General features: G+C 42.7%; 1 protein-coding gene across 1 annotated transcript; it reads left to right on the top strand.

The window, feature by feature from the left end:
• Positions 1-11,492: 11,492 nt before the first annotated feature.
• On the top strand, positions 11,493-13,812 carry LOC311063806 (kelch domain-containing protein 3-like; the record flags this gene model as incomplete). Its single annotated transcript, XM_084083412.1, has 2 exons — positions 11,493-11,803; positions 12,882-13,812. The coding sequence occupies 2 exons, from the start codon at positions 11,493-11,495 to the stop codon at positions 13,810-13,812; spliced, it is 1,242 nt and encodes a 413-aa protein (XP_083939538.1).
• Positions 13,813-16,806: the final 2,994 nt, after the last annotated feature.

The following is a 16,806-nucleotide window of genomic DNA, read 5'->3' as shown; positions in this document are numbered from 1 at the left end:
ATACCTAATCCTAACACTAACCCCTAAACCTAATCTCTAAATGCCTAATCCTAACACTAACCCCTAAACCTAATCTCTAAATACCTAATCCTAACACTAACCCCTAAACCTAACCTCTAAATGCCTAATCCTAACACTAACCCCTAAACCTAATCTCTAAATGCCTAATCCTAACACTAACCCCTAAACCTAATCTCTAAATGCCTAATCCTAACACTAACCCCTAAACCTAATCTCTAAATACCTAATCCTAACACTAACCCCTAAACCTAATCTCTAAATGCCTAATCCTAACACTAACCCCTAAACCTAATCTCTAAATACCTAATCCTAACACTAACCCCTAAACCTAACCTCTAAATGCCTAATCCTAACACTAACCCCTAAACCTAATCTCTAAATGCCTAATCCTAACACTAACCCCTAAACCTAACGAACCCCATTGTCCTTACAAATGTTTTGATTTTGTCGACTAAAATCATGACGAAAAATGTTCGGCGACTACTTCTTTTCACTGACGAAAACAAAATAATAACAACGTAAAAACGAAGCTATGATGACTAAAACTAAGACTATATATATTGTCAATTTCGTCAACAAATAAAAACTAGACTTAAATGTTAATGAGGGACGAGTGGAGAAGAGATCCAGTAGAACTAAAAGACAAGTCATTTTACGTTTGGTTGCACTCGGGTGTTGCGCTCTAAAAATAGCCGATCTACAAGCTCACAATGCGTCGCGCTGCGACGCGTTGTGAGCTTGTAGATCGGCTATTTTCAGCGTGCAACCAAGTGTAAAATCAGCTGTTATGAGGCCATCAAGGCGCCGACAAAATACATTTCAGTCGACTAAATCAACTGGAAATTTAGTCGACTAAAATCTTATGATATTTAGTCGACTAAAGCTAGACAAAAACTAAAACATTTCATATGATAAAAATATGACTAAAACTAAATGGAATTGCATTCAAAAGACCACGACTAAAACTAAATCAAAGTTTGCAGTCAAAATGAACACTGATTTCTTCTATAATTTTGGAAACATATTTGGGCCGTCCCAAGTACAGTAATAAAAGTTTAAAAAACACACGCACGCGCACAGTAACATACACTTTGGTTTTAGTTGTTAGCCATCTGCAGAACTGCACAGTACAAAAATACAGTACGTAACACAAGCTGAATTACAACACTGTACACCAGGCTAAACCTGGACTTTACATCTAACATAGAAGAATACAAATGTGAACACTCTGGATTCTGGATTAACCCGTTAAACCCGTCTGTGTCATTTGAAGATTTATTTGACTATTCATAAATAGCAGATCTACAAGCTATGAGCTTGCAGATCTGCTATTTTTGGAAAAATCTTGAACATTTCGGCTAATCTATGAATATATTCAACATTTGTAAAATATGTTGTTCCAGGGACCCCCCAGAAGCAACGATTTGAGTTATAAATGTTCGCTTTAAAAATATATATATTTGGCGCCCGCTGGCCTAGCCAGGAGTACTGTTACTTTTGGTACTTTAATTTGTATGCCAATACTTTTGTACTTTTACCAAGTAAATTTAGAATTACGGACTTTTACTTTACGTTCTACATTGCAGTTTTGATACTTTTACTTTTGTACAAAACTTGAGTACTTTTTCCACCACTGTATATAAATGGCACCTTTTTCCATGTGGTTTTGGGCAGTGTGTCTCGGGGTTAGGACCCTGCAGTGGGTGGGTGAGGTTTCTCTGACAGGGTCTCACACACACAGAACAACTTTAATAAAAGAACACTGTGTCATTTGATGTATATATATATATCGTGCCGTGGAGGAAAGTAACATTTTGAGGTCCTTTTACTTTACTTGAGTATTTACATGTTTCAATACATTATGCGTCTACTCTCAGAGGCAAACATCCTACTGTTTTTACTCCATACAACAATTGGAAAACTTTTGTTACTATAGTAACTGATTTGATTTTTATAAGCATATATAGCCCCAATTTTATAGTGGTCGACGTGTTGTGAGCTTACAGTATTTACATCAGCTTATTCTACATAGCAGATATACAAGCTCATAGGGCTGCGCTATGAGCTTGTATATCTGCAATTTTTTTTTTTATCGCGCAAATCTTTGAATATATATTATATATCTTTAAAAGCAAACATTTTTAACTCAAATCTTTGCTTCTGGGGGTCCCTGGAACAAAATATTTTGAGGGGGGTCCGCGGCCAAATGCATATAATTTTAGGGGTCCTTGACATTTTTAGATATGTATTTTGCCGCGGACCCCCAGCTCAACATATATTGTTCAGGGGACCCCCCAGAAGCAAAGATTTGAGTTACACGCATCTGTGTCACTTTAGATGTCTTTGGCTATTCAAAAATAGCAGATATACAAGCTCATAGCGCGGCACCGAGTGCTATGAGCTTGTAGATCTGCTATTTTTTTTTTATCTTGAAAACATTTTTTTTTTTTTTTTCAAAAAACTGTCATGATTTAGATTTCGCCTCAGGTCTTAATGGGTTAAAAAAAAAAAAAAACTGAAATCTTAAAACATCAGAGAACCTGTTTCCACAGCTGTAAATATCGTATCCCCATTTCAGGGTTGCATTTCATGGTCAATGTGAGATCAGTGTGAGCTCTTGTTTTATTGGATCTTGTTTATTCGATACACTTATTTGTTTTAGCTCTTGCTCATTTGATTTTCCTATTTTGTCTCATCTGTTTAAGAAAGTAGGTAGCTGATATATTGCACTTTTACCTTAGTGCTAGGAATACTCTTAGTTGCTTGTTTTAGAAGAGAATACACTTAAGACTTCTGGTGATTAGTAGTTGTCTTGCCTACCTATGATGAATGCACTTATTTAAGTCGCTTTGGATAAAAGCGTCTGCTAAATGACTGTAATGTAATGTAATGTAATCCGTTCCAAATGGTCCCCAGAACAGTGGACCCCTGAGAACGCTGGGCACCACATTTATTTATTTCATTTGATTTTATACCTACTTTTATTTCACAAATGAGGGGCCAAATGCATATCGTTGCTGTCGGGCAGAAACCTATTATCGTAAGTTAACGGCCTGCTTGATCATACTACAGCGCCACACAAAAGCATTAAGACCTGAAGCCGATTATACATGTATCCTGAATCCCAACAGTATTCAGAAAAAAACACATGTTTCTATGTCAGTGGTGCTCAATCTTTTTCATGTTAAGAATTATATGTATTTGGCCGCGGACCCCCATCTCAAAATATTTTGTTCCAGGGACCCCTAGAAGCAAAGATTTGAGTTAAAAAAAATCACATTAAAATAATATATTTATTCAAAGATTTGCACACCTTTTCAATTTTTTTCAAAAATAGCAGATCTACAAGCACGTAGCGCGGCACTCGGTGCCGCGCTACGTGCTTGTATATCTGCTATTTTTGAATAGCCCAAAGTGTAAAATAATGCTTTTTAGCTCAAATCAAAAAGAGACACAGGTCTTAATGGGTTAAAAGTAGCAGAGCTTGTAGAATTCTGAAAAGTAACAGTTTCCACCCGATCAGGGACAATATACTATTTTACAATTAATACAAATGCTACAAATTACAAGTCGCTTTGGGCACAGCCTAAACAAGAAGTCGAAGGGTTAATGTATGTCTGATAATGATACACCATTCATGCTCAAATCATGTATACTTTACAATTTCCAAAGCTTACATTTGTTCTTTATTTTTTGTACATTTTGGGGTAAATAAAAACCCAGCCAATTTATAGTTGAGGTCCTCCCTGGAACCTGTGTCCGTTCCAAAACAGAATATAGAAAAATCACAAAAATGTACCGAGTAGCATTTAAAAACAAGGAGCTTAAAGGGCTAGTTCACCCCAAAAAATGATTTATTTTCTATCAATTGCAGACCTCATGAAGCCTTGAATTTGTGGGTCTTTTTTTTGTTTTTGTCGTATTTCCGGTAGGAGACACAAAGAGTGTCCTACCGGATACATTAGCATCTTTCCGCGGGTCATCAAATTATTGACATGAAAAAATCCATTCATTCAAGGCTTCATGGGGTGTGTAATTGCAAAAAAAAAAAAAGAGTAATATTTTAGGTGAACTACTCCTTTATGCAGTTTTGTCAACATTTTCTGTTGATTTGTTACGTTAATAATTGTTCTAAAACCCATGTACAAAAAACATTAGTCAAAGCTAAAATACTACACTTATCCTCAGTGCCCTCTCTCTCTCTCTCTCTCTCTCTCTCTCTCTCTCTCTCTCTCTCTCTCACTCTCTCACTCTCTCTCTTTGTATCTGTCAGTGTGCCTCTCTCTTTCTATCTGTCAGTGTGTGTCTCTCTCTCGTAGTCTATTAAAGCGTCCCCCCCCCCCCTCGCTATTCTCTTGAACGTTCAGCGCTCACCTCGTTCAATTTCCTCCTTTCCTTCCTGTTCTGTGATGAAAACATGAGCTAGCAGCTAGCGCGTCCTGGAGCCGCTCTACCGCCCTATAAATCTACTGTCAGAGAGAGAGAGGGAGGGAGGGAGAGAGAGAGACCTATAAATCTACTGTCAGAGAGAGAGAGAGAGAGAGAGAGAGAGAGAGAGAGAGAGAGAGAGAGAGTATAAAATGTGTAGAGAGAGCAAGAGGAGGAGAGAGACAGAGAGGGGGTGGAGAGAGAAGAGAGACTCATATTATGGAGGCAACTCTGGGAAGAAATGAGAAGGAAAGGAGAGAAGAGCTACATGGATAATAGAACACTAAACAAAAGCTTATGTGTTTAGTCTTGTCAAATAGAACACAATGGGTTTAGAAAGATTTGGCTTTTCTCTTAGTGTAACTGGCCTGAAAAAAAGCATCTCTCAGCAACCTACAAGTGGAGATATAGATATTAAATCCCATTGAAATGATACAATGTTGCAACTTCTAAACTTCTCCTTACACCCCCGTGGGAGGCTGAACTGCCAAAGTAGGCGACATACTGACCTACCTGCAATTTATCAGACCATTCATTGGGCGTTATCAGGACATACTGACTGAGTTCAGTGGTGGAAAGTAACCAAGTACATTTACTTAAGTACCGCACTTAAGTACAATTTTGAGGTATTTGTACTTTACTTGAGTATTTCCAATTTCCAACACTTTTTACTTCTACTCCACTACATCTCAGAGGCAAATATTGTACTTTTACTCCACTAAAATTATTTGAAAACTTTAGTTACTAGTTACTTTTCAGATATAAATTATGATATTATAAAACATACATTAACCACTTTAGCCCTATTTTATACCTAGGCCATTTGAAAATAGCCGATCTACAAGCTCACAACGCGTCGCATCTTGTAGATCTGCTATTTTCAAATATTTTAGTACTATTACTTTTGGTACTTTAAGTACATTGTGTTGTCATTTTTTAAATTCTGGACTTATTCTGGACTTGTAACAGAGTATTTCTATATTGCAGTATTGGTACTTTTACTTAAGTAAAGAATTGGAGTACTTTTTCGGTTTCTGTTTTGGACCATGACGGAGGCACACAGTCTCAATCGAACTGGAGCGAGCTAAAGCGAGCGAGTTGCCGTGCTGAACGTTGCGAGAATCGTGTAAATCATGTTGTGGCGACTGCTCTGCCTCCGTTAGGTCAGTATCTCCTGATTACGCCCAATGAATGGTCTGATAAATCGCGGGGAGGTCAGTATGTCGCCTACTTAGCCCATTATGGTGGTCTGATAAAACGTGATAATGTCCCATTCAATGCATTGATAGCATTCAAAGCGGTGCAACACTAATCTACACTACAATTCACCAAATCTATGTACGTGTGCGTGTGTGTGTGTGTGTGTGTGTGTGTGTGTGTGTGTGTGTGTGTGTGTGTGTGTGTGTGTGTGTGCGTGCGTGCGTGCGTGCGTGCGTGCGTGCGTGCGTGCGTGCGTGCGTGCGTGCGTGCGTGCGTGCGGTGTGTGTCAGTCACTCTGTGGCTGGTGTAACTTGGAAGGCGTCCAGTCTCAAACTTGGTGTATTTATGATACTAGAGCAGTGATTTTCAACCAGCGGTCCGGGGACCACCAGTGGTCCTTGAGGGAGTAATGAGTTAACATAGCGTCACAATCATTTTAGCCGCTTAGCTTTGGCTTTTCAAAAATAGCAGATATACAAGCTCATGCTGCGCTATGAGCTTGTAGATCTGCTATTCTTGAAAAACCTTGAAAAAGTGTGCATATCTTTGAATAAGTATCTTTTTTTTAAGCGAAAATGAACTGATATCTTTGCTTCTGGCGTTCCCTGGCACAAAACATTTTCAAATGGGGGTCCGCGGCCAAATGTATATGAATTTAGGGGTCCTTGGCATGAAAAAGGTTGAAAACCACTGTATTAGAGTGTTCGGGCTGCTACATGTGCACCCACACCTACGTCGGACCACCGATCCGACCAATACAGGTAAGTGTGTGTATAAACACACATACCTGTATGGTGCCCTCCCCAAGGTTGGTGCCCTGTGCTGCGCTGCTTTTATCCGCCAGATTGGGACAGTCACGGCATATTTTGCACCATCACGGTTCGTTCACGGTTCGAATCGGCGTACATATGCATGGATTTTCGGGTTTTCTAGGCGACTATGCACGGAATGACGTGCACTGGGTCCGTGCAATGTAAATTGTGTGAGATCAGGCTGGTCCCTTTTGTGCCTAAATATGGAGATGTCTGTTTCTGTCTGTCAGTCCTTGTCCCTTTTATGCCCATATAACTAACCGATTGGCCGAACTTTGCATAAGGTTTGTGCCGCATAGCCAATTTAAGCAATAGCGAATGCAATGGAACAGAAAGTAGGCAAAAGCCATAATATGGAAGAATCCAGGGGTCTTCAACGTTTTTCAGCCCAAGGGCCCCTTACTGACAGAGAGATGAAGCAGGGACCAGCCAGCGACATGAAGACACACTGATACAGCTACCATTCGTTTTCAAATGGAAGCCAGCGACATGACGATACAAAGCTACATTCAGGCGTTTGTAGCTGCTACAATAGAAGCTACGACACTATAAATAAGTTGAGCTGGTTATGAACTTCAGATACAAAAGCTACAAAGTGACGGATAAGCTTTGTATGATGACCATGTACTCCCTCCCCAGTTGGATCGTTTGTGACACGCATGACCCCGAGTCCGGTCTAGTTCTCAAAAGTGGGGTCTGGCGGACCCCCAGGGGTCCTTGAGGGGGTTCCAGGGGGGGTCCCCAGCAAAATGTGTTAATATAGCATTTAAACCCTCTATCATGCTACCATGCAAAAACAGCCGATCTACAAGCTCACAACGCATCGATGATGCGTTGTGAGCTTGTAGATCGTCTGTTTTACGATGCGTGACACCGACATAATGACGCAGCATAAATGAGACGTAAGCCTTCCAGCTCTAGATATAGATGGATGGATGCGTCTGTGCTTACACACATCTGCTGAGCAGCTGGGAGATGATGTCTTTACCCTCATAACTTTCTGTCTGCGTTACGACTCGTTCTATCTCTAACCCCCCCCCCCCCGACCCCCCATCCCCCAAAACACCCATTTATTTTCCCGTCTGGATAGCTAGCACGCTCCCCGACCATATAGTAAGTATATTTACTCAAGTACTGTACTTGAGTACAATTCTTGTAAGGTCATTTTTACTTTACTGGAGTATTTCCAATTGTCTCTACTTTTACTTCTACTCCACTGCATCTCAGAGGCCAATAGTGTACTTTTACTCCACTACAATTATTTGAAAAATTTAGTTACTAGTTACTTTGCAGATATAAACTATTACATTATAAAACATACATTAACCACTTTAGCCCTATTTTATACCTAGGCCGCTCTACAAGCTCACAACGTGTCGCATCGCCATCAAATCACCATACCACTCCCCAAATAAATCACCAGGCCACTCCCTAATAAATCACCAGGCCACTCCCCCAATAAATCACCATGCCACTCCCCTAATAAATCACCATGCCACTCCTCCAATAAATCACCATGCCACTCCCCCAATAAATCACCATGCCACTCCCCTAATAAATCACCACGCCACTCCCCCATAAATCACCATGCCACTCCCCTAATAAATCACCACACCACTCCCCTAATAAATCACCACGCCACTCCCCCAATAAATCACCATGCCACTCCCCCAATAAATCACCACGCCACTCCCCTAATAAATCACCATGCCACTCCCCTAATAAATCACCATGCCACTCCCCTAATAAATCACCATGCCACTCCCCTAATAAATCACCAGCCACTCCCCTAATAAATCACCATGCCACTCCCCTAATAAATCACCATGCTCAGTGAAGTGTCCGTCTGTCCTGCCGCGGTGAAGACCTCACACTGTCTAACCACACCTCCCCTACTGTCTGTCTCTGCTACACTGACTGTCTCACTGATGTCCTACTATCTTGTCTCTGCTACGCTGTCTGTCTCTCAGCTTTCCTATTGTCTGTCTCTCTGATGTCCTACTGGCTGTCTCTCTGATGTCCTACTGTCTGTCTCTCCTACACTGTCTCCCTCTCAGCTTTCTTACTGTCTGTCTCTCCTACACTGTTTCCCTCTCAGTCTTTGTGAGCTTTTTGGGGGGTAAATCTTAGGGGGGTAAATCTCTCACTTTAACTAAAGTATTAGAGTCGAGTAGTACTTTGTCCACCACTGGTTTCTGGTAAGGCAGTAAATGAAGTGTGTAGATCATCATTTCATGCCAAGGACCCCTTAATTGATATACATTTGGCCGCGGACCCCCATCTGAAAATATTTTATGCCAGGGGCCCCCAGAAGCAAAGATTTGAGTAAAAAATGTTATACAAAAAATATAAAACATATATAAATTCAAAGATATGAACACCTTTTAAAGATGTTTAAATAGCAGATCTACAAGCTCGAGTGCCGCGCTATGAGCTTGTAGATCTGCTGTTTTTGAATAGCCAAAGCTAAGTGGTTAAAATGATTGTGACGCTGCTATATTAACTCATTTCACTGGGGACCAAGGACCATTGGTGGTCCCCAGATCCCTGGTTGAGAACCACCGGTGTAGATGATCACACGTCCAATTCATGCAATCTACAAAGTAACTAGTAACTATGAAGTTTTCAAATAAATGTAGTGGAGTAAAAGTACAATATTTGGATCCGAGACGTAGTGGAGCAGAAGCATTGGAAATTGGAAATACTCAAGTAAAGTACAAAAACCTCAAAATTGTACTTAAAAAAATATATAATCAAAGATTTGCACTCATTTTCACAAGATTTTTCAAACATAGCAGATCTACGAGCTCGTAGCGCGACACTCGTTGCCACGCTACAAGCTTGTAAATCTGCCATTTCTGAATAGCCCAAAGAAATCTTAAAATGACACAGATGCGTTCCCGGTTTGAATGGGTTCAATCTGTTATTTTCACTATTAAATGTATTTTCTTGTCAATTGGCTCTATGCACAGCAGCAGCCATATTGGAAAGAAATTAAATTGGGCCCCTTCCTTACTTCCTTAACAGGTGTTACCAATGATACTAATGAAGGCTCTGTTCCATTTAATGGAGGATCTCAAACGTTTTGATTTCAAGGACCCCCATAACTCTGAGAGTGTACAAATGGAACCAAATGGACCCTTACGGGTCCATTTGGTTCCATTTGTACACTCTCAGAGTTACACACCCCGTAAGGATCCATTTGGAACCCCCTCGAGGAACCTTGAGGGTCCCTGGACCACACCTTGAGACCCACTGGTGTAGCAGAGTGTTTCCAGTGAGCCAACATGCACCAATATCAGCACCCTGACTCTGTTTGACCAGAATGGAACAGAGCCTTCGTTAGTATCATTGGTAACACCTGTGAAGGAAGTAAGGAAGCGGCCCAATTTCTTACCAATATGGAATATTGTATGGATATACAATATAATATGGATACCAATTTTACATATCTTTTGTGTCTCGAGCAAAAAGGGGAAAAAAAGAAAAAGCACTGTGTTAAAACTATTAAGCTTCTCCAGCTAACTCACATTGACAACTTATGGTGTTTTATTCCTCCCAGTGTCCGGAGTATCAGTCTCTCCGTAAAGTCTATGTTTCATAACCTTCTGCCGTGAATCATTCTGAAAGGTTTTTCTGAGAGACGCAAACTTGGAATTTCTCCAGTCGACCCCCCCCCCCCCCCCTCCTTCTCCGCCCACTCCCCCTCCCCCCTTCCAGACCCTGGAAGGCTCAATGTCAAACCATTTGATCTTCATGGAGCCACTCAAGATAAATGGCTGTGTGCGTGTGCGCTCGTGTGTGTGTGTGTGTGTGTGTGTGTGTGCGCGTGTGCGTGCGTGCGTGCGTGCGTGCGTGCGTGCGCGCGCGTGTGTGTTCCTATACTTGTGAGGGCCAAAAGTTTAGCAGGATTTGAAAAACAGACACTTTTTTAAAAAAAACGGCTATTTTTAAAATGGTCCAAATGTATATAGGGCTGAAGTGGTTAATGTATGTTTTGTAAGAATAATCATAATCAATTAATTAACTAGTAAGTTAACTCAAGTTTTTCCCGGACCTCTGTAGAAAATATTTTTAATGTTATAATTTTTTTGTTTCGTAATAAATATTAAAGTAATACTAGGTAACTTTTTCAATAAAACTAAAGTTAAATTGTATATCTTTTGTCAGTGGCAAATGTTTCAAAACACCCACTCCATGAATTTCACCCCCGAAAGCCTTTTATTTATATATTTTCTATTGAACGCTGTCGGGGGGGACTTTCCCGCGAAAATGACGGACCTGTTTGGCCAGGAACTACCGCACCGGTTTCCTGTCTGGCCAGGAACTACCGCGCTATTAACAAAAAGGAAACTCACGCTGATTTTAAGAGATTGTATGATTTGAAGAACGAAAAACAACAGCAAAAGAAAACACAGCTCACGGTAACTAAAGCTCCACTGGCTAAGAGAAACGATCCACAGATCGTATAAAACAATTAAAAGAACGCTTTTTGAAACGCTTCCGTCTTCCGGTGAAAATGAATGGAATTCTGGGCAACACAGTAATAAACGAAAGGCCTGCAGTGACGGTAATGACCAGCAGAGGCTGCTAAAAATCATTTTTTTGAAATTTGCACTTTACAACTTTAATATATGTTAAATGTTTCATTCCTTGAGCTCCATATCAGATAAAGTGAGAATGAGGCTGAGGTGGGCGTTATGACGTGGCAGCCCACGTCATTACATGGCGGGGGGGGGAGTGTTTTAAGGCCACAACACGGGACCAGCAGCAATAATAACTCGGCATCAGTGAAGATCTTGATATAGTAACTTATTGTTAGATTGTCAATGGTTTGCTTCTGACCACAATAGACGAATTGTGTTCTTGGCCGAAGAAGGTCAGGGAGCAATCGTACTCAGTTGCAGTGAACGTACTGCGGTTGACCCCCGCGGACCTGCCAGAGCGGCGACAGGGTAGCGTTGAGCTTGACAGCTTTGAGGCTTTATTTCGAAAGTCTTTACAAATCCAACTTCATCGACGGTGTGAGAAATGTTCTGCTGGACGGTACATCTGAATGGAGGACCAGAGACAGATGATTATGCTGCTGTTGCAGTGGAGCACAAGGTGTACTCCTTTGGAAGTCGAAATGGCACGGCTCAGATTGATGTCTGTGTTTTCAACACAGTGTCTTTATGCTGGAGTACGTTGACCCCGGTGACAACAGGAAGAGAACGCCAACTTGAGGTTCCCTCCAAGCGTGACGACAACACAGCTGTGCTGATAGAGGATATCTTCTACATCTGGGGAGGTTATCCTTACTGCAATGTTCTTTATGGGTTTAATGTCGACACCAACAGATGGTTCAAACCCAGTGTTTCTGGGACTGTTCCAGAGGGGAGGAAGAAACACTCAGCCTGTGTCTTGGAGAAGGTCATGTTTATCTATGGAGGATACATCCAGACGACTGGATTCACTAATGACATCTACAAGTTGGACCACCACAATGGTCTGGTCTTTAATTAACACCAGAGGAACTCCACCACCTGCTTCATGGTGTCACTCTGCCACCATCATGGGGACAAAGATTTTCGTGTTTGGGGGCCAAGGGGACTATAGGGATGTGCACAACTTCAACAACATCATCAGAGTGTTTGACACACACACACACACACACACACACACACACACACACACACACACACACACACACACACACACACACACACACACACACACACAGACACACACACACACACACACACACACACACACACACACACACACACACACACACACACACACACACACAGCTAACAAGGAGGAAGATTTCTTTGACATTTTTCTGCTTGCGAGGAAACCCAGGAGGACCTCTGTAATCTGTACAAAATAATAATGTCAGTGTTTCTCAACGGGGGCGGTACCGTTCAAAGAACATATCTTTTGCTTTTTAAAAAAATAAATATGAATATATGTTAAAAGTTTAATTCTTTTGACCTTACCGTTATGTTGCTTCCCCTACCCCTTGACTGGGGGTCGTAACATGACGTCATGATCGAAACACACCATATAAGGATATAGGAATTACGTGAGCTCCATATAAGGTCAAGTGAGAACGAGGCTGAGGTGGGCATTATGACGTGGCAGCCCACGTCATAACGTGGCGGGGGGAGGGAGTATTTTAAGGCCACAACGTTAGTGTGACTGGACTAAAAGCAGCAATAATACCTCGCCATCAGTGAAGATCTTCTTATAGTAACTTATTGCTGGATTGTTGGTGGTTGATTACTTCTGACCACAATCGACGAATCGAGAACGTACTGCGGTTGACACCCGCAGACCTGCCTAGAGCGGCGGACAGGGCAGCGTTGAGTTTGACAGCTTTGAGGCTTCATTTCGAAAGACTTCACAAAATAATACAACTTTGTACTCCTTTGGAAGTCGAAATGGCACGGCTCAGATTGATGTCCATGTTTTCAACACAGTGTCTTTATGCTGGAGTACGTTGACCCCGGTGACAACAGGAAGAGAACGCCAACTTGATGTTCCCTCGAAGCGTGAGACAGCTGTGCTGATAGAAGATATCATCTACGTCTGGGGAGGTTATCCTTACTGCAATGTTCTTTATGGATTTGATGTTGACACCCACAGCTGGTTCAAACCTAGGGTGTCTGGGACTGTTCCAGAGGGGAGACGGTACCACTCAGCCTGTGTCTTGGAGAAGGTCATGTTTATCTATGGAGGATGGAACCAACTTCCTGGATACACTAATGACATCTACAAGTTGGACACCACCACAATGGTCTGGTCTTTCATTAACACCAGAGGAACTCCTCCACCTGCTTCATTTTGGCACACTGCCACCATCATCAGGACAAAGATGTTTGTGTTTGGGGGCCGAGGGTGCTATGGGGCCAACTTCAACAACATCATCAGAGTGTTTGACACAGAGACCAACCTCTGGCTGAACACACCTTCTGCACAGCTTCTTCCAGAAGGACGCAAGAGTCATTCAGCCTTTGCCTACAATGGAGAGTTGTACATATTTGGTGGCTATAACTGGAACGAGACCTTCAATGATCTGTGGAAATTCAACCCAGAGACCTTCTCCTGGAAGAAGGTTGAGCCCAAGGGGAAAGAACCGGGTTCAATGCATGGTATGTGCTGTTGCATGGTGGGTTATCGTATCATCTTCTTTGGGAGATACAACACAACCAATAACCTATATATCTTAGACCTCAATCCTAGTCTCAAGACGTTATGCAAGCTAGCAGTTATTCAGCACGGTCTGGAGCAGTGTGAACTCCCACACAACATCAGGTGGGAACTGGCTGCCATGACTACCAACAGCAACAGAAAAAAGCACACTTAAAACAGACAAACAAACAAATTCAATGGCACAGATTTATTAGATCACAGTCCGTAATGCTCTTCTGAATTCTACAGTGGAACCATTAACAAACTAGAAAATGTGCTCCTTGGAGCACAGGTCTCCGCCAGGCGAGGTGGTAAAAGAAAGTGCTGTTCCTGATTAATCCTGTCTTACCTATTTATATTACATAATATTGTGATGTCACGTGAAGCTTGACCAATGCTTGGCTGATTGAACATGTTAGCCAAGCTAACATGTTCTAATCCTTAGATGTTCTAATCTAAGAATCAGAACATTTCTAGAAAACTATGGTTAAAGATAGGGTAAGTGATTTCCTTTGGTTAAAATAGCACGGGTCTGCTGGCGGAGACTTGTGCTCCGAGGAGCACATTTTCTAGTCTAGAAATGTTCTGATTCTTAGATTAGAACATCTAAGGATTAGAACATGTTAGCTTGGCTAACATGTTCAATCAGCCAAGCTAACATGTCCAATGTTAGCTTGGCTGATGGCCCTGATGTCACTTTGAAACATGTAAACAATGTTTCAAAGTGACACACCTATTTATAGAATTTTATTTCGTCATGCGTCCCTCTAGCCAATCAAAAGCATTGGTGACAACATATTGTCACGTGTCACGTGGAGCTTGACCAATATTAGCTTGGCTAGGGGGGGGACACACACAGCGGGACGGGAACGAAAACATACTCTCCACCATGCCTTCGGCCTGGCGGAGACAATCAAATAATGTTCAAACAAGTGCAACCACAAGCCCATGTCCTCCACTGTTGATAGTCTACTACAGCGAGAGACAATCAATTGCACTTGAAAATGTGTATAATTGAATAGAAACACCCAGTGACTCCAGGTAACTACACTGATGATGTGTCCAAGCGCATCAGTTGATGTTTTATTAACTGAAAACTCTGGGAATGGGAGTACCAGTGACAACCAGGAACAGACCGGGCTACGACCACAAAGAGTGTGGTGACATCTGGAGAGACAGAGGACGGCCGGAGAGACGGCGACCCGGGGTGGAGAGGGTTGTCAGCCCAAACCACCCCAAGCCTCCTAGTGTCGCCAACAGCTGCAACATCTCAATTAACCTGGCCTGGCATAGGTCGGACTGATGGCGTGGATACAGGCTGTAACTGTAGCCTGCATGGATCTGTGTAGTCCGGGGGTGTCGGACTAATTTTGGGGTCCGGGCCACATTGGTCAAATGGTGACTTGATGTGGGCCGCAACCAGTTGCCGCTAAATGCCGCTAAACGCCCGCGGGCCGCCACTTTGACACCACTACTAGTCGGTCTGGCGAGTGCCAGGCTAACTCTAACCCCCTAATTAGCACTGTCTCTAACCACCCTCAATAGACAGTGGTGGCAGTAGCATGCCACCTTGACACAGGCCGGGGTTGACCCGAAACACCCAGTGACTCCAGGTAACACTGATGGTGTGTCCAAATTTGTGCATCAGTATATGTTTTATTCACACATTCGGTGCCAGAGGTTTATTGAAACAGGGTACATCTGGCGCTGGCATTCTTACTTTTTACGCCGCGCTGTTTACGGCTGTAGTCGCCACGACGTGGACGCACGCGGATGTAAACAAAAGCTGCGTGCACGATTGTCCCGACTAACGCCGGGAACAATAATATTTCTAACACGATCCTCCATTGCAGAGTGATTGCCCATCGAAAACGGCTCGTTTCCACCACGTTAAAAAGAGAAATGGAGATATGAAGCTTCTTCTCAAGGAATTATGATGGGTGCATGGATCCACTTCCGTCCTCTCCTTCTTTCAAGCTCTGTGAATCATTCCAAAGTTGCGTTAGAGCGCCCCACGTGGAAGAATAAATAAATCTCTTCACGGAGCTTCCCGGTTTTGCCACTCAACGCGACTATTTACAAAACCGGGAATTCCCGGTTTTGGCACCCAATGTGTTAACATAGTAGGCTAGTTCAAACATCAAGTTAAATATCTCTCAAATGCTAGGTTGCAATGGCAATAAATTGGCTCATTTAGGCCACGGTCAGAGCCTTTTCCGGTGGTTCTGGACAACTGCCTATCCAAACAACTCGCCGCCGGGCACTCCCTCGGGTTGTCGTACCGAGTTTGAACACTGGAGTTACTTTGTGGAACAGCCTTGATAAGGATGTGAAATTGTGCAGCTCATTAAAAAAAAATCACACCCTGTGTGAAGGAAGCGGTGCCTTTGGGGCGGGGCTCAACTCATTTCAGTTCGTCCCTATTGGTGGTCTGAGTCCACTTACCAAATTTGTACTTGGTAGCATGCTGCAAACTGGAATGATGGCTGTTTAAAGGCCAGCCAATGGGAAGACAGAGGGGGCGGGGCTTAAGTAATTACAGTTCGTCCCTATTGGTGGTTTGAGTCCATGTACAAAATTTGTACTCCGTAGCATGCTGCGAACTTGAGTTATGGCTGTTTAAAGGCCAGCCAATGGGAAGGCAGAGGGGGCGGGGCTTGAGCAATTCATGCTGGTCCCGTATTGGTGGTCTAAGTCCACATACCAAATTTGTACTTGGTGGCATGCTGCAAACTGGAGTTATAGCTGTTTAAAATCCCGTGCTCATCCCGTGCTCATACGGGCCGACGTCCCTGGGGGTCCCTGGACCCCTCTTTGATAACCGGTGGCACGTGTGGCCAATGAGAGGAGAGATGGCATAGGCAATCTCCAAGTCCGTGTGTGTGTGTGTGTGTGTGTGTGTGTGTGTGTGTGTGTGTGTGTGTGTGTGTGTGCGTGTGTTTGTATGTGTTGCTTCTTTGCCGTGCTCATCCCAGGCTCATACGGACACACAGACACACAGACAGACACACAGACAGACACACAGACACACAGACACCGAGTCAAAGCCACGTGTAGAGCGGTTGGCACCGCTAAAAATAAAAAACGATGATAATCATAAAAAAAAAACATAAAAGGAATGTGCCTTCTGTATGAATAACTTACTTATTACTTAGCATATACATACTTG

The sequence above is a fragment of the Gymnoscopelus microlampas genome (assembly GCF_963454915.1).
Source record: "Gymnoscopelus microlampas genome assembly, chromosome: 2".
In the NCBI taxonomy this organism is placed as follows: domain Eukaryota; kingdom Metazoa; phylum Chordata; class Actinopteri; order Myctophiformes; family Myctophidae; genus Gymnoscopelus; species Gymnoscopelus microlampas.
Note: the sequence above shows the minus strand (reverse complement) of the source record. Positions and strands in the feature narration are given on the sequence as shown.